The following is a 19,397-nucleotide window of genomic DNA, read 5'->3' as shown; positions in this document are numbered from 1 at the left end:
AGATCTAAATAAACATTTCAATTGTGAATTCACTTTAAACATAAGCCATAGCAGCATGTTTTTGTTCTATTTTTGTACAAAATCACAAACTGAGGCCAAAATATATGTTAGGTTTATATCTCCATCCTAGAGTTATAATCATAGAATAATGCTAGTATTCCAAATAACTTAAATAGCACAATCTATGAATATTCATGTACTTTCATATGTTTACGATGCTTTATTTCTAGAGTGTATCAATCTGAAGCTTTAGAAGACTTGGTATCTGGATAAGGTTGCCAATAATTCCGCAACACTCCTTAGCACAGTATACACTACTGTAATTAATACACACCATTTGTAGTATAACTGTATCTATAATTAACCTGAAAATCCAAAACTCCAGATTATCTTGATATCCCTAGAAATATAATAAATATTAATCATAGAAGAAATTGTGATACCAAAACAATCTAGTTCTTTTTAAGAACCACATTTACTAGTCAGAAAACAGTTGCTGAATATTTCCTCTAACTGAATCTTAATGCCAAACAGTTCCCCACCTTGCTCAGAGCAAAAGCCAAAGTTCTGGTAACAGCTGCTTAAATATGCATTCAGAATAGATAAGAAAAATGCAAAAGAATGGCTTATTCTCAGGTTCTCTTTGATGGTGTTAAATTCGGTGCAATGCTAAAGATATAAATTTGATGTGGTCTTAGCTTAATATTAAAATGTTGCTAATTTTTAATAGCATAAATCTTAAATGTGGACTGTATTATCTGGTTTAAATTGTAATGCTGAAATGATTCAAAATATTATGAAGTGTTTTATACACACAAGAAAGTTGTTCATTCCATTTCTAATGAAGTGGATAACTGAGTATATTAGTTAGAGAATTCCAATACACAATTACCTGTGTATTTCAAATAAAACGATTTTGAAGGCTTTGTTTTACAACTTGCATATGTGGACAATTAGAAATCATAAGAAGTAAAACTATACACACAAGCAGGCTGGAACTAAATATATCATGGTTGAACACCAGAGGGTAAATATCAAAACTAGAGTAGAAATGCTTGATGGGGGAGTGCAGCAAATCAAACTTTAGGACATAAAATATCATTTAGGGAGCTTGGCTCTTACCCATACCAGAGAGGGCTGTCAGTCAACCGGTCAAAAAATTTTAAAAATAAGTAGCACCAGCACTCTAATGTACTTGAGCAATTACCAGAGCTAAATTTCCATTGGTAGTGACAATATTCTGTGTGTTTTAGAGTTCCTCCAGGTCAGCAACTATAAAATTTTCCTTTCTAAGAGTGACTTGACTGTAATATGAATAAATAACTAAAATATACTTTTGTCTTGGATTAATTCTCTCAGATTATGTCTCCTATAGTCACTGCCAAATGCTAAAGATAAGAACTTGTGTTTCAAAGGAAAGATTCTGGACTTCTGCATATCATGTTCGATTTTTCTTACATCAAGAAGCAAAGGATGATGGAAGATAAAAGCAGTGCTCAGAAAGACAGTTTGACAGAGGAATAAACAGTGGTTTGGTTTGAAAGCCAATGACCACTTAATAGTCATGTAAAATGGACAAGTCATTTCCAAATTCTGAGCCTTAACTTTCATATCTAAAAAGGAAAAAAACAATAATTTTTTTTTTTTTTAGAATTGAGAGGAAATATATAAAATTGCTTGGACTATCAAATTAAAACTATTTTAATGAATGATCATGAGACTGGATTACCAAAATATTCCATAAGAGCATTTTATATAACAAAAAGACACCACCACAACAGTCCCTCCCATGCATATTCTCACTCTCCCTTCTCTATCTCTCTTTTGGACTAGCCAATTTCAATGGAATGTTAAAATTATTACAAAGCAGATGTACTTGGCAAATTCATATTTGTAGTGAACTTCCCACTTAGTAAAATTTAATAAACTGTTTTTTCCAGGACTTAGATGTTGCCAAGCTAAGTTTACTGGGTGCCTATTACATACCAAAAATCATCCTATCATATAAAGAACAAAGCTCTGTGCATATTCAAAATGCAATTTAGTTGTTTTTCATGACAATTATTTTATCACCATTTTTATTGCCTTGTTTACCAACCTAATGCAGGTTTTCATTACTATCTCAATAACCTCCGCTAGCCTTAGCATTTCTATCTCTCCCTGATTCCATTTCATTCTACAGGTATTTCCCAATAGCTCTGATCATGCTAAAACGCCCCTGGTTCATGATTCAGAGTCAAAAGTCACTTAAGAACTCAAAAGTCCTAATGGGACTGAATATATAATTTCAAGTCTGTCAAATGTCTTCCACCACATGGTCTTGACTTACCTTTGTATATCTGTATTTCCCATTAATTCCTCTAATAACCTACTCAGAGAGAATCACATGCCCAAAATAGAAGCCTTCACTTATTGGGTTCACAGTATTCCTTCTTTTAAAATTCCTACCCTCTTTTCAGATAAATCACATATCTACTTTGTTTTTTACTAATTACTAGTAAACTTAAATTTTTTCATAATTTTTCACGATTTGTGCTTCTTCGGTAAATTGCTAGTCTTCGCAGCTTTGTAACTAGCTGTGGGCATTTTCTTATTGTATACCAAAGAAATCTTATGTTTACTATGCATGCTGCAATTAACATTCCAATAGTCTTTCACTTTTTAACCGTATGATCGTTTATACCTACAAAGCTTTATCTATTATAATCTACAGACTTCACCTACTCCCACTCTATGGCTCTCCTCTATTTTGATGGCTGGTAAAAATTTTGAATATCACCCCTGATATTCTCACAATGAAAGAAAACCTACAAGAGGAAAGGCAGATTTAGTGCTGAAGTGGATGATTAATTCAGAATTGGAAATAAGTAGACTCAGCCTCCTCCTTATAAAAGTTAACTCTAAAGGCCCTTTCCATCCCTGAGGACTCTAATATTATGTTATACCAAAAGTAGAAATGAATTCATATTCCAGTTTGACTGATGACATTCTAATAGAGGCAAATAAAATAAATAGTAAGGTGATGGAAAATCAAAATTTATACTCTAAATGTACTTGTTGATTTGAATTAGATAGTCTTGCTATTGAGTTGGTAAAAGTCATTAGTATTTGAACATGCAATAAAGCAAATAAAGCAGAACATTTCATCTGTAGGCCAGATATATGATCTTAATATAAAAGCTAAGATGTCTGCAAATGGTGAAAAAAAGAGACAGAAACTGACAGCTGAATTAATTACTCACTGCCTGAAACTTTACAAGGGAAATAAAAGTTCTAATATTATTCAAAATAGTTTCAAGTGAAGGGTGGGAAGGAGGAGCTCTGAAAGCACTGATGGAGGATTGATGTTCATTAGAAAGATGACAGTTATTTCAAATACTCTCTACTATAGTATTGAAATAACACAGCAAGAAGCTGCTACATTAAAGGCACTGTAATCTGCTCTGTGAAAAATAATAAAACAAAACACAGTTCTTAACCTTAGCAGTTTACAATTTAATATGAAAGGTAAAGCAGAAACAAATCATTTCAACCTAAGTCATAATGTGTTCGATATGCTAATAAACATTCTTAAATGGTAAACACAACACACAGGAGAACAGAATTAAATTAATTTAGATGCATGAGGAAAGCTTTCAGACAACTGACAGCATTTAAATTGGGCCTGAGCAGGAAACCAACAAGCAAAAATGAATTTACAGAAGGGCTTTCAAAGCTCCGAGGCAGTCTAAGCAAATTTATGGTGATAGAAGAGCACAGGGCAAGCCATGAAACATCCCAAAACCTATCCTGCAAATATCCTTTAGTAAAGGGCCAATGTGAAACATTTCTATAATTTCTATAATTTTTTTATTGAAAACGAGAAAAAGCTTTTTTCCCCTTGAAATATAGATCTGAAAGAATCCAAAACCACTCCAGACAAGTGGGAGATATAACAAAATATATTAAAGAAAATCAAAATACTGTTATGTAAAGATTGGAGTTTCTCATCAAGTCATATCACCTGGCAAACACTTTAGTACATAATAAACGCTCAGTAACAATTTTTTCCAAATAAATTAATAGAATTTCCATTGGATCATAAATACAAACACACAGAAGTAAAAAATTGATTACCACTTTAGGTATCAGATATATATATTTCAATCAGTCTTTCATAAGGACAGAATGACAGATCGAAGAGGAAGGGGGAACAAAAACATGTTACAAGTGAGAAAAAACATTACCTAAAATTTCAATAGGTAAAAGAAAAAATAGTATGTCAGTAAGTAACATGCACATTATGAAATTCATTTATCAGCATTTTTTAAGTCTCGAAAAAGTGATAGATAGTAGAACAAGGGGCTGAATTTTGCCTATTGAAAATGCTTTTAAGACACTCAGTTAACTGTAAGCAAACAGAGGGCTATTATTAGGAAAGAATTAATTAGAAATTTAAAATAAATGAAAAAAAGATAAAGGGTTTACACAAGCTCCTTCTAAATGAGTTATGTCTTAGACAATTTCCAAGTACTCACTTATGTCAAACCATGATGATGCATAATGACAGAAACAAAATATCAAATGCCTTTATCAGATATTGTCTTCAAAGGTAACTAAAAAATGATAGCACCCGTACACATTTCAAGGATAAGTGAAGTTTGCTTCATTTATGAGTATTACTATTCAAAATGGCTAGATTTGATAAACTATGGAGTGATAATGAAACCTTTACTCTCCCGATTCAGCAGACATCACAGCAGTTCGCTGGCCGAGCTCTTTCATGAAAGCATCATTTCCTGGGAGCCAGCGATCCACTCGGTGCCCCATCAACAATCAGGCCCACATTAGAGCCCCATGGTTTTAATGCAGAGCTGTTACCTTAATGCTCCCTGAATTTTAATTTAAGCTACAAAAAGTCAGCTGAAGCACCTTCAATCAACTGAAGCTTTTCAAGGATACCTCCACTGTAACCGAGACTAGTCAGTTTCTCAGCACTTCAAGTTTTCAACTGTTAAAATGAGATTTAAATATTCTTTTCTCACATTCCTTGAAGAAATGGTGGGGATCATGGGGACAATGTAAGTGAAGTGGTTTAACTTGTAGAAAATTAAGTACATTTAAACTGATTATTCATACCAAAGTCAAGTAATGCCTCTGTACTCTCAATCCACTGTTAATGTGTTGAAATAAAAAAGGAGAAGTGACTATATTTCTTCCATTCGAGATGAACTCAAAGCAAGATGCCTGATTTCATATCAATTGGTTACTTGCTCAACAGCATTACCACATTTTTGTACGCCTCATAGATGCGCAAGATGTTCGCTTCAGAAATAATTCCAAGATGATGATTTGAGTCAAACACACCATCAGAATTGTGGCTCAAGATCATACCAATTTGGAAAGCTCCTAATCTGTGAATATCATCACCTCAACTATCTGAAGTACCATAGCTGCTAAAACAAAATGTGATTGTAAGCAAGTAACACTGTCAAGCATTTTCCACTTAAATCCTTGAACAAAATATTTTCTCTAGATTGAAAGATCAGGTTATTTCTTGGTTTCTTATGGTTAAATTTATACACAAAATAATACAGATATCTGAACAGTTTTTCTGTGTTTAAAAGGGGAGTATTCTAAACTTCTGTTAAATGCAGGCAAAACATTCCATCTGATATGAAGTTACTTAGGATGCAGACTGCATATGCCATTAAAGTCTACACGGTGTTGTCCTAGATGGTAGCCACCAACAATATGTTGATATAGGCTGGTTACTTGAAATGTAGCTAGTCTGAATTGAGCTGTGCTGTAAGCATAAAATACACACCAGATTTCAAAACTTAGTGTAAAAAAGGTAAAATTTCTCAATAATTTTTATGTTGACCCCATTTTGAACATATAGGATTAAACAAAATATAGCCTTACATTAATTTCACTGGTTTATTTTTATTTTTTAATGTTGCCACTAGAAAATTTAAAATTACATATGTGATTCATCTTATATTTTCATTGGAAAATTATGGTCTATACTGTCAAAAAAATCCACTGAGTTAATAATCTTTTATAAAAAGAGTGATACATGCACAAGAGTTTTGACAAATATTAAACATGATGGGAAAACAAACAAAGAATAGGAAATAATCTCTGCTGATAATTACATTGTATTATGAAATATAATGAGTATAATATATTCACTCTGATTTAAGAAAAGAACTTGGTAAATTATGGCCTTTGGAAAATTATGTCAAATAAAAATGCATGGAAAATGTATAATAACCCTATGTTATTATACCACACATAACCACAAACTAAAGTATCAAGTTGTATAACAGTTTATACAGTAACTATTATTACTGCATTATAAAACTAGTATCTGGATTTTATAGCTTTTAGACATCATTTTTATTGGAGACTAATATGCTTTTTAAATTTCATACATATTATTTAGTTTAAAGGGTTTCAATAATTAATCATTTTAATTTTGCTTTTTTTTTAAAAAAAAAAGTCTTTATTGATTTCAGAGACAGGAAGGGAGAGGGAGAGAGAGAGAGATGGAAACATCAATGATGAGAGTCATTGACCAGCTGCCTCCTGCACGCCCCCTGCAGGGGATCGAGCCTGCAACCAGGGCATGTGCCCTGACCAGGAGTCAAACTGCAATCTCCTGAATTATAGGTTGATGCTCAACCACTAAACCACACCAGCCAGGCTTAATTTTGCTTTTTCATATGTCATCCACAAACTAATAATTTTGCTTTTTCATATGTCATCCACAAACTAATAATTTTGAAAAATGCAGCTTTAGTGCACATGGATTACATAGAATTATACACTGGAAATTTTCATACAAAATGTAGATCTATATTTTGGATTAAAGAAAGCACTTTACCCTAACATTAAGAAGTTATTATACCACTTATGAAATCACAATACCTCGCTCTAAATATTCTACTGATCATAATTCATTTCCAATGTGAGAGACACATTGATTGGTTGCCTACCTCCCATAGGGCCACGACCGGGAACTTGGAGAGAATATGCAACCAAGGTACATGCTCTTGACCGGGAATCAAACCCTCGACTCTGGTGCACAGGCCCACGCTCTAACCACCGAGCAACACCGGCCAGGGCTACCCTCTATGAATTTATATCATCTGGGTATACGATACAAGGCAGAAAGCCTTACTTTACTCAGATTGGCATTGTTCCTTTTTCTATTTATTCTGAAGAGCAAAACTCATTTTCTCAGTGAATAAAGTTTAGTGAAGCAATGAGGCATCAGTCCCTATGGAAAACATGGTTTTCTCATGAGATTTCTAGAGAATGCATGTAGAATTTGTGTAAAGAAAACCTAAATAAACAAATAATTAAATGGGTAATCTAACAGAAATGTAAAGATCAGCGAAACAGCATTGATGATCCCTAAGAGTAAACGCCAAAAAATGTTAGGCACTTTAGCACAATCATGTTTGGCATATAACTTGAAGATTGAAATCACTGTGTCTTATATATCTGTTTGGTAGTTACTGAAGTGTGGACTATTATCTCTACCTCTCTCCCCACACTCCCTTATCACTCCTTAGGAAGGAAAAAAATATTAACTGGGCTAAAACTCCAGGACACCTAATGGACCATTTGTGTGAGCATATGGGAAAATGGCACACACATGCTTGCATGAGGTGCTCCAATTAGGCATTTTCTTATCCAAGCAGCAGAAGGGATGAGGAGAGGTGTCCCCTCAGACAGGAAAGTCCTTTTTTTTTAAAGGACAGTATTTTTTAAATATGTTTTTATTGATTTTTTTTGAGAGGAAGGGAGAGGGATAGAGAGATGGAAACACTGATGAGAAAAGAACATCGATGGGCTGCCTCCTGCAAGCCCCCTACTGGGGATCAAGCCCGCAACCCAGACATGCGCCCTGACCAGGAATCGAACAGGGGACCTCTTGGTTTATGGGTCAGCGCTCAATCACTGAGCCACACCAGCTGGGCCAGGCCAACCCTTTTGATCAAACTTGTTCCTGTATTAACAGGAGTGCCCAGGTATCCAAACCCTTCAGGTTTGCTCCTGTATGAACAGAGGTGTTCAGGTATCCAAACCCTTCGAGCTTGGCTGTTGGCCTGCATATAATGCACATAGAAAGGTGTTAGATCTTGAACTTTAATCTTATGCTGAAGCATTTACCAGTGACCTCTGGGCTGGAGTTTAGGGCATATAGCCAAGTAAAACTAAATGCCATTTCTTTTCCCATTTGTCATTCTCCTTGGCCTCTGTATGTTCAGTCCCTGGAACCACCTGAAGAGGCTGTTATCCAGGCCAAGGTGAGATTTGAGCATTTCTGGGTACCTTGGCTTTAACATCATTTAAAAACACTTCAATATCAATCCTACTTTAAAACTGTAGAAATAGCGGGAAAATACTTAAGAAGAAAGTATTTTTTTAAAAATCTTTATTGTTGAAAGAATTATAGATGTCCCCCTTTTTCCCCATTGACCCCTCTTACCCTGCACCCACCCCCACCCCAGGCCTTCACCACACTATGGTCTGTGCCCCTGGGTTATGCAGTTATGCACATAAATTCTTCGGTTAATCTCTCCTCCCCTCTTACCCTTTGGGACAGTCCCTCTTTTTAACATCTATTGTGATACATAGAGGGAGACCATAATTGCAGAAACTCTATTTGTACCAGCAATCACCAATGTAATTCTAGTGTTTTACTTTGTTGTTTGTTTGTGTGGGGCATGTCTTTTTTGGGGAGGGGAGAAGAGATGGAGACTCAGGTGTGTTCCCATGAATGATATAGGGTATAAAGAGTATAGGAACCTTCGGAGAGATTGAGAGACACAGAAATATGAGAATCTCTACAGCTATAAAACTAGACAGCTGTAAATTGGATACAATGAGAAATCATCAGATCCAAATTTTCTATGTTACTGGAAATAAGGAAGGCCTCTATTTTAATTTCCAAGTTGAAGAAAATACACTCATTCTTAAAATCTCATGTAAATACTTCAGTAATATTTGGAAAAACAAGACAAAATTAAAATTTAAAAATACGGTCATTTCATTATACTCATTTCTTAAAGCATACTGTTTCAAGAGCAAGAATAAAAGAAGAGACAAAGTCTTACCTCCCATCCCGATCCCAGTCATATACCTCTACTTTGATTGTTCTGTCCGGAGGGGGGAAAACATACACACAAGGTTACTTACTAAGATCAATATGATATATGATTGAGCATTTAAAAATAACTTGTAGCTTTTTTAGATAAAATAGTGTATGCCTGAAGGTTTTATAAAGTAATTTGAACTTGACTTTGATCATTGTATTACTAAATTCAATTTATATCTTAGCAGAGGTTTCTAAAATTTGTATTGATTCTTTAAAGGGAGTAGGGAAAGCATAGGGGAGACATGTGTGTAGTTTGACAGAGCTCCCCCCTTAACAGGGAGGCATTCAGCTACTTCTCTACTCTTGAAGACATTGTGTTAGAGCAGGATTTCTCATCCCAGCGGGGATCAGAATCCCACGGAGGGCTTGTCGAAACATGGATTGCTGGACCTCATTCCCAGAGTTCCTGAGTCAGGAGGCCTGGGTGGGGCCTGAGAACCTGAATTTCTACAAGGTTAACCAGGTGATGCTGAACCACAGTATGAGAACCACTTTCTTAGAGAAAGAAAGACCAGTTAAAATAAGCTAAAATCCTATTAAATGAATGAAATGACAGTCGAGTGGCATGATAAGTTTTAAAATAAAAATAATGTCATACTGGTAATCAATAGTTCCTTCTATGATATCAGTTAATAGAATAAATTCCCATTTTTCTAATATACAAGTAACAAAATAAATAAAGAGGCTGAGTTTTTATTTTCTATTTATTTGCTTTTCTTTTGGGGTGAATAGTGGTTTTTATATTATAACCTAACAATCAACTTTAATTAAAAAATAAAACAAAACTTTGATATTAAGAAATTTTCAGGTATATTGTGGAAAGATCTTCAGGGTCACCATACTGACCTACTTGTAAAACACCAGAATCTCCCTGTTCTAGATCTATAGAATTTTTATAGATCTAGAACTTTTTCAGCAACTGTGAGAATAGGGCTGCCAAATAGCATTTTCAGGCATCTGTCAGCGTTGACAGTATATCTAGCCAAAGTCTTATATTTCATATATTTACTTACTCCAGCCTAGAAAGACAATATCAAATAAAAGCCTCGAGGCAGTAAAAATTATGGAATGGCTTTTGAGTAGTAATATGTTAAAACTTAAATTAATGTTCCGTATCTTTTTAGCACTTTCTACATTTTTGTTCTTGGAAAAACAGTCGGCTTAACCAATTTTAATCTGCCAAATTATTGTGGATTAAAAAAAAGTTTTAAAGAAAAATCCTAAATAAATTATTCATTCTTTTGTGCATACACACGTTGGTAAAGAAGCCACCTTAACTTTTTTTAAAAATCGATTTAGGATTATTGCATACAGAATCTATAGTGAATAACTGAAGCTCTCAGGAAAGTTGCCATTTATTTTACCTGTCGTAATCGCCATTACATAATGCCCTGACGGAGATCTTGAATGCTTGCCATACAGGATTGAGAGTGTTTTTGACAACTTCTGTTTTATGACAAATTGTAAAACTGTAAAAAAAAAACAAAAATAAAACCACAGTTATTTTCATGATTCAATTATGATATGTTGGTTAGTATCCATTTCTCTCTTTTTTGGTGCAGAATAAGTGTTGTCAATCCCTTTGTTGCTGCCCTATCATTAAACAAGAAGGGAGCTGTGGTTTTGAAACTTGCAAGATCAGCTCACTATAATATAAAGCAATAAGATTTTGAATAAAGTTGACTACAAATGATCTTCTACAAAATCAATATATTCTAAAGCTGCTTTATAAACAATCTCTAAAAATTGTGATAACCTATTAGTCCAGTGGAAAACAGCCACAGGTCACTAAAAATGTGACGGTCGTCAAGCCCTGAGAAAAGCAGTTTTGTTGGTGTTGGGGGCAAAAACCTAGTTGGAGTGGGCTTGAGAAGGAGAACAGAAATTGAGGGACAGTGTGTAAACAACATTTTTGAGGAGTTCGGCTTTAAGGATATATTGGGGGTAGCTTAAGGGGAAAGATTAGTCAAGTGAAAGGTGTTTTTTTTTTGTTACTTTTTAATTCATTTTCTTTTTCAAGAAGGAGGAAACAACAGCTTGTATGCTAAAGGAAACTCTCCTGAGAGGAACCAACCTGTGATGCATGAGAGGAAGGGGGAAAAGGCTGGAGCAAAGTCCTTAGGGCAATGAGAGTGGGTCCAGGGCATCAGTGGAGGAGGTGCCCTTGGGAGCACTGACAGTCATTTTTCAGGAACATTCAGGAAGCCACAGATCACAGCATAGGGCAGATGCTATGATGAGATCATGAGGATGTTCTCCAATTGCTTCCGTTTTCTTATGATATAAGAAACATGATCATAGCAAAGAAGGCAAAGTGCTAAAGTGTCTGGGAGAGAGGAAAAGTTGATGGGTTAAGTAAAAAGAGTAGGATTCCTGGGGAGCCCAAGGGCCTATTTAAAATTAACATCATGAATTTTAGTGAGACCACTCCTTATGTGGTTCCTTCTTTATCTAAACTGTTGGTTCTATATATCTGAAGGATTCCTAGAGGGAAGGAAGATAGCAGCTCAGGAATACACAAGAAGGAGTAGAATCCACAGAGCCTTTAACTCAGTTTTCTGATTCAAATTCCAGTGCTGTTTCCACCAAACCATTCAATATCCAGACATTAATAGAGCCCTGTAAATGTTCATGCCTGATGTGAATTTATGCAGCAGTTCACAAGCTATAAAATGTTTAAAACATTCTTGGTTAGAACAATACATAAACCCAGTCCTCACCAAGACCTTAGTCATGAAGTATTCCAGATGCAGGCCTCTCTCTAACAGTCACGAAAATGAGAATATTACAGAATTACTGTAGTGAACATTCTGCACTTAACCCCCACAGGAAAATAATCTCTTTGGAAAAGCCCTTGAGTCCATTTCCTTCCTCTCAGGCAAGAAAGGTTTGATTCTATTAAGGTGTCAAATAGAAATATTAAGAGATCAAGTATTCATTACAAGAATTGTGGCATATGCCATCCTCTTCCTGGTAGTATCCTTACCCATCTAAAGAAACTCATGTTACTAAATTGAAAGAGGTCTGTGGTCAATGCTCTCAGAGTCAACTAACTTAAGCAATTTAGGGACCACTAGGGACAAAAATTATTAAATATATGTACCCCTATGTTCACTGCAGCATTATTCACGGTGGCCAAGACGTGGAGACAACCAAAGCGTCCTGTGATAGAGGCCTGGATAGAGAAGATGTGGCCCATGTACACAATGGAACACTACTCAGCCATAGGAAAGAATGAAACACTGCCATTTGCCACAGCACGGACAGACCTTGAGAATATTACGCTAAGTGAAATAAGTCATCCAGAAAATGCTAAAAACCATATGATTTCACTCATGTGTGGGATATAAAGCTGAAACACGTGAACACAAACAGCAGTGTGGTGGTTGCCACAGGGAAGGGGTGGTGGATGGGGGGTGAAAAGGGTCATAATATATGATGACAGAAGATGATTTGACTTTGAGTGGTGGGCACACAGTGCAATACACAGATGTTGTATCATAGAAATGTACACTTGAAACCTATATATCCTATTAACCAATGTCGCCCCAATTAATTGAATGAAAAAGAAAAAAGATAGAGCAGACTCAGAAAGGTATAATCAAGACATCTGAAGCAGAGGGAAGAAAAGCAAAAGGCATAAGGGAGAGGTAAGCAGGAGAAAAACAGGGACTCAAATGAGAATAAGCAAAGGTATAGAAAAAATGGCTATGAAAAACTTAGGGACAAAATTAGATATATTGTTTTGTTTTAGAAAGAGACATCTGCCTTTCTTCTTAATATGATACATTCTTAAAGATCTACAAAGGGGCTTTCTCTTCTTCTCTTGTATCATATTCTAGTATGTTCTAAGTATTTGGTACGGGGATGGATTCATGGATGGAGACAGATGACAGACAATAGATGATAGATGATAGATAGATGGTAGATGATAGATGATATAGATAGATGATAGACAGATAAATAGATAGAGCAACTAACTGACCATCTCCAAACCTACATACTCAACAATCTGACTCCTTTTTGGTCTCTTTGCTTACGGTTAAATCAAAACTTCTGTTCTAGTTTTAGTAGCACCAGCCATAGTGATTAAATACTCTGACACCTGAAACTTAATTTAAGACAGTGACCCATCTTCTTCATGAGCTATTTATAAGCCACATAGTCATCTGTCTTCTATTAATCATTCTCGGTTGTAATGCGTGAGATGTGATACAGACAGCAAAATCTCACTAGAAATTCCAGTGCTAGTGTAAATAATGAAAATGTTGACAGGAGTCTGATGTAGCTCTTTCTAACATTCAGGAGTACTGTTTTACAAATATAATGTGTGTGGACGCACTACAAATAGTATTATAAAAAAATCATTAAATAACATGTATTAAAATACTTTAAATGAAGCCATTTACCAAAAAGCAGCAATTCCAAAGGAAAATTATTACCTAATTACAAATACAGAACAAGTACCAAATTAATGTGAAAGCAGAAAATAAAAATGTATAACCATATATTATTAAGGTTTTTATTAATGCTTCTGGTGGAAATTTAGTTTTACTCTTTCCTATAAAATGAGTCTCAAACACACTAGGGAACAGGCAATTTTTGAAATAGCTCCATATTCAAATAAATGCTAAAAATAAGACTAAAATATTCGCAGTCAGAAATAGAGACACACATAAAAAGTGAGGAGTAAATGCATTTTTATTTATTTAAAACAAAATATGTATATTAATGGAGTGTTAATAAATATGTCTTAGTACATATACTTGTTTCTAGCTGGTGAACTAGTTTTATGTGTGTAAATATATGTGGAAAATTTTCTGAAATTAGATTCACCAAATGTGAGTAATAATTGTTTTTTAAATAATTGGCGATTTTTGGATTAGTTGTACTTTAATTCCTTAACATTTAGATTGTACTTAATGAATGAGTTATTATTCAGACAAGCATAATAAATTTCTGCAATGTAATTCTGAACCAGTAGCATTAAATGTGTGATAGGCTGAAAAATATACCTAATCTTTATGAATAAAGAAAACTAGAAGTATTAAAATAGAAAATTCAGGAAACAAGTAGTTCAGACAGGAGGAGGCATAAGATCATTGTGATTCAAGAAATTATTAGCTCATTCTTTAGTTTTTCTCTAAATTTGAAATGACTGGCAAAAATGATTATTTTCTTCATTGTTCCAATATTCTTCACATGGATAAAGTCAGTGTTCAGATACAAATGCTACTCTGACATTTTAACTACCAAAACAGAAGGGAAGTATGCAAAACCCAATAATACAACACCATGACTAAAATAGTAATTGCCCAGTAGCTGCATCAAAAAAATCCCAAAGTGTCATTTCTACTGCCCAGTGCATTCATTTTATATAGCACACTTTTTATTTTTATGTAACATTTTATGTACTTATGATATGTTACATAACTTTATTTATAAGTCTAGCAGTAGTGACAGGTTTTTTAAATTTTCATTCCAGTTCCCTCATTTTTAACCTCTAACTGATGTTTTCTCTTTAGTTAATATTTTATTATGCACAGTTAAGGAAAACAATACGCAAGTTCTAAATGTTTTTTGCATAGTAACCTATGTAATAACCTCAACAGCACTATGAAGAAGCTATGATTATGAGTTCAGTTTACAGATGAGGAAACTGAGTTTAATATGGCTTAAAAAACTTGCCTATGATTTCCATAGCTACTAAGTAGCAGTGTCATGATTTAAACAACAGCAACAAAAACTTCACCCATAATTTTAACCACTAAACTTTCCCATGAATGCTGACATTACAATATAAAGAAAACAATAAAATATATTTAGTGGTAGGATCATATGTGTTAAATTATATTCTATAATCTATGGATACATTTTCAAACCAAATAGAAACCAGCCTAATCATGACTGGTAAAAATATTCAAATTACTAGAATGTAAAAAAATTTTATTGAATGTTAGATATTCATAAACTGTAGCATAAAAAAAGAAAATAAACCCCTTAACGTCCATATCCTTCTCCAAGAAAATAATTAAAGTCTATAACAAAATACATTAGATGTCCACAAAAATATAATTCTTCCATACTATTAAGGCAACATTATAATTTTATAAGAAGTAAAGAAGAAATGTTTCCATGAAGCTGAAAATCATTCATTTTAAATACCAAACAGAGCATATGAAATGCTTAGAAAGTTATGCATTGTTATTGAGATGTAAAAATCACACCAATTTTTAAAATATGAAAATATTTTACTCTGTTTATCAATTTAATGAACTTCTCTGAGATAATTCAAATATCATCCTTACTATAGGGTTAAAATGCATAAAATATAAATCTACCTGCCATCTTCATTACTTCGATAAAATACAAGAAAAGGGTCCGATTTCCCAAAGAAGTCCTTCTTGTCCAATTTATTAGCACAAAATTGCATCAGAACAGCATCCTGAAAACAAAATTAACAAAATAGCTCAAAATCTGGGTTATACATAACTAGAAACTGGAGATCACTAGCAAGACTTGAGAAGAAAGCAAATTTGCCATTTTAATGCAAATGGCCAAGTGTGTGAGAATCCCAGGCAACATAAATTGCGTTTTAAGGGACAGTGAGACTAAAAAATTGCCTTTGTGTTCGTTCTACTCACAAAACTATAACTTTTTAAAAATATGTAACATTCTTCCCCTAAAAAGTTATATTGAGCTAGATGACTCTTCATTCATATCTTCAGTTATTCAAGTACACATTTTTAGAACATAAGCATTTTTTTTAATTCCTGAGGAAATATTTACTAAGCATCTACTAAGTATCTATCATGTTTTAGCTGTTAAGATATATTAGATAATTAGATGAGGAACAGACTCTGACCACACAGTTTACCATTAGAGGGGAAAAAAGGTTCTTTCTTAATTATACACAAGTGCTCCACAATGTCTCAACAACTACATTTAAAATAATTTCTATTACATTGGACCTCAAGAAAAGCAAAGCACCTTTCTTTTCATTTGTAATTTAAACATTGGTGTGTTAATTACTATGCCAAAGCAATCATTTTATCAATTTATATACTCAAGGATTCATAATCTACATGATTTAGCTTAAAGTTAAACAAACTGCGGTATCATAAATGAAGGATGTAGAACATTACTCAATTAGGAAGGATAAGTTTTTTAATAAAGTAGAAAATATGTAGCAATTTGAACAATAAAATTACCATTTTGGTTTGTTTGCTTTTTTAACTGAAAGGAGATGTTAGCAATTTTGGAAAGAGGTAGAGGGTCAACATAATTCAGACTAAATGAAGAGGTCACAGTTTTAAATAAATACTATTTGATGAAAATGTTGACAATGACTAGAAAGGCACCCTTATTCACCACTTCTTTGAAGAGTCCAGCAACATTTATTAAGCATCCACCTAACAATTCTCATTGTTTTCTTTCAGTAATTCCAGAACACTATACACAAGATGATGTTATCTGGTTCCCATTCATTCATTGATATACTTGCTTAGCAAATATTTCTCAAGCAATACTCAGAGAAGTTCATAGGTCTAGATTTCTCATTTTCAAAAGTACTGGTAGAGTGTCATTTTACTTTGTTATTTAGAATACAGATGTGATACTTTCTGCCAGAGAAATACTCATATTAGAGCAGACACTATGCGTCCAAGCAGGCATAGTTACAATAAAAATTTAAAGAAAATTACAAGGGGAACATAGGTAAGAGCAACATGAACATCATTAATAACTCAAGCTTCTCAACCATGATCACTTTTCAAACCTAAGATTTAAAGATCAAAAATTTATATTATCCATTAAGGAAGGAGTGAGAGAATCACCTGGATGATCAAACTATAAAATCAAGGTCGAATTGAGAAGAAAGGGCTGGAGCTTTTAGTTTAGTTTTATTTGTTTTGAATGCCCTTTCACCTTCCTACATATTAAATGCCCTTGGGCACAAATTTAAAAAAACAAAACCATAGAGAGTGGTTTTCTAAGAACATGGACAAGGACATAGTTCTTGCCATAGGGGAAAAAAATAGCCCCTTGAAGACATTCTCCCAAAGCACCTGAATCAAAACAAAAACTCCCCAAAACATTCTGATATACTTAAAATAGATCAATAAAATGTGTATATGTCAAACTGTGAATTAAACTTCAAAGAGATAAATTATTAAAAAATAAATTGTCATATGATCATTGGTAAATTTAATACCAAGTTATAATTTTTCAAATTATATTCCTTAAGGCTTGCAAAATGAGTAACCAATTCAAAATAAAGATTTCTTTCAATGTACCAAATTATATAAATTTAGGAAAAATATATTTTGCTATTATCCAGGTTAATAACATAGCAGGGGTTTCATCTGTAACAAGCACGAAATATATCTAATTTCTAAGGGAAAAAATCAAGCATTTATTTCTTTTCAGAAATATAAAGGGATTGCAGAGGTGTGGGTTTTTTAAATCTCTGATGCTTAATGACACTTGAGAAAATTTTTAAACCTTTTTCAATATTCCACATCAGTATAACAAACTTCCTACTGAAGAAATCCACTTGAATATTTCCCAGGCACTTTGAACAAGTTCAAATCTAACTTGCTTCTCCTATAATTTTCCCAGCTCATTTAGTGGCTCGCCATCCACCCAAGTGACCAAGGAGCTGTTCTCGATCTCTCCTGTTTCCTTTCTCTCCACGCAATTCTTCGCCAGCTTGCACCACTCTGAGTCTAACCATCCCTGAGATGTTCACGTCTGCTACACTGGCGCCACTCTAGTCCAGGCCAACTCCTCTCCCACCTGGGCATGTACACTGGCATTTATTCCTTTCTCCCTCTTCCTCTCTTGGACCTGACCAATCCATTCTCCATTCAGCAATGGTCTTAAAACATGAAAGAAATAATGCTGTACATTATTATTAAAACGCCTCAAGGCTTTCTCCTGTATTTCAGATAAACAGAATCTACCTTCATCTGGCAACATTTTACCTCAATCATCCCCCACTCCTAGGCCCTTGTCATCAAATATCAGACACAGTCCTCTCCCTCCTTAGGACCTTCCACAAGCTGTGCACACTGCAGGAATTCTTACCCTGTGGCTGGCAAACCATTCCTCAGGGTTTAGCTTAAATGTCATTTTTTCAGAGGCCTGCACGACACCCTCCCCCCATATAAATTACTTAGATTTTCCATGGTTCCTCTCATGATATATCTGATCACTTAGTACGTATCATGACATATTTACCTGCAGAGTCATCTGATTAGTGTCTGTATTTCCCACAAACTATGTGTTCATTAAAGACAAGATCCAAAGTTATTTGTTGTATTTTTTTCTCACCATCGTATCCAAGCATCCATTTCTGAGACTAGCACATTTGTACAATATTGTTGAATCAATCAATCAGAATGAAAAATGTTCTTTGTGGATAATTTCAAGCTACTTGTAAGCTATGATTTACACATCACTCAAATGATGCTTTTTTTTCCTGCAGAGGAACCATCTGGGGTCAGTATTAAGAATATCGGCATTTTTAACAACTTTGCTGTATATCTGAAACTAATACAAAATAACACTGAGTGTAAACTGTAATTAAAATTTTTAAAAAATTAAATTAAAAAAAAGAATATTGGCCTGGCCTATGTGGCTCAGTGGTTGAGCATCAACCTATGAACCAGGAGGTGACAGTTCGATCCCCAGTAGGGCACATGCAGCAGGCAGCCGATCAATGACTCTCTCTCATCATTGATGTTTCTATCTCCCTCTCCCTTCCTTTCTTGGAAAAAAAATTTTTCAAAATTTTTTAAAATCAGCATTTTACAAATGCAGAAATGAAAGCTCCAAGAACATAACTTTGCTGATCAGTGAAAGATAAGATTGAAATTCAGGTGTCCTGACTCCAAAGCTTATCCTCAAGTGAATGACTGACAATGTGTTTAAAAGAAAAGAAAAACCAAAATGTCAATTCGTAGAGTGTGAAATGTGAAATAAAATTATTTCATTCAAAATTCTAAATATTTTTTAAAGTATCCTAAAATGTAAATTGAAAAGGCACTGTCTCTTCTGAAGTAACTGAGAACATTTCTTTGAATATAGTTGTTCCTTCTATTAAACTGGCATAGTAATGAAACATTATCTCAGGGTTTATACACATTAATAATGATGTTGATTATCAATAAGACTGTAGCTAAGAATAAGAACACAGAACATATAAGATGAAATTAAATTAAGATTCTAAACAATATTTTAAAAC

At 34.1% G+C, this 19,397-nt stretch overlaps 1 protein-coding gene across 2 annotated transcripts in view; it reads right to left on the bottom strand.

Annotated features, from left to right (window-relative positions):
• Positions 1 to 19,397, bottom strand: part of CPNE8 (copine 8) — a 185,152-nt gene that overhangs the window by 82,298 nt on the left and 83,457 nt on the right. For both annotated transcript variants that reach the window (XM_081128758.1, XM_081128759.1), the window contains 3 exons: positions 15,493 to 15,596; positions 10,516 to 10,620; positions 9,111 to 9,152 (listed from right to left, as the gene is read on the bottom strand). In XM_081128758.1, the coding sequence (XP_080984884.1) occupies positions 9,111 to 9,152; positions 10,516 to 10,620; positions 15,493 to 15,596 (251 nt within the window). The remainder of the gene's footprint in view (positions 1 to 9,110; positions 9,153 to 10,515; positions 10,621 to 15,492; positions 15,597 to 19,397) is intronic.

Source organism: Miniopterus schreibersii (genome assembly GCF_964146895.1).
Source record: "Miniopterus schreibersii genome assembly, chromosome: 2".
In the NCBI taxonomy this organism is placed as follows: Eukaryota; Metazoa; Chordata; class Mammalia; order Chiroptera; family Miniopteridae; genus Miniopterus; species Miniopterus schreibersii.
This window is presented reverse-complemented; position numbering and strand designations above follow the sequence as displayed.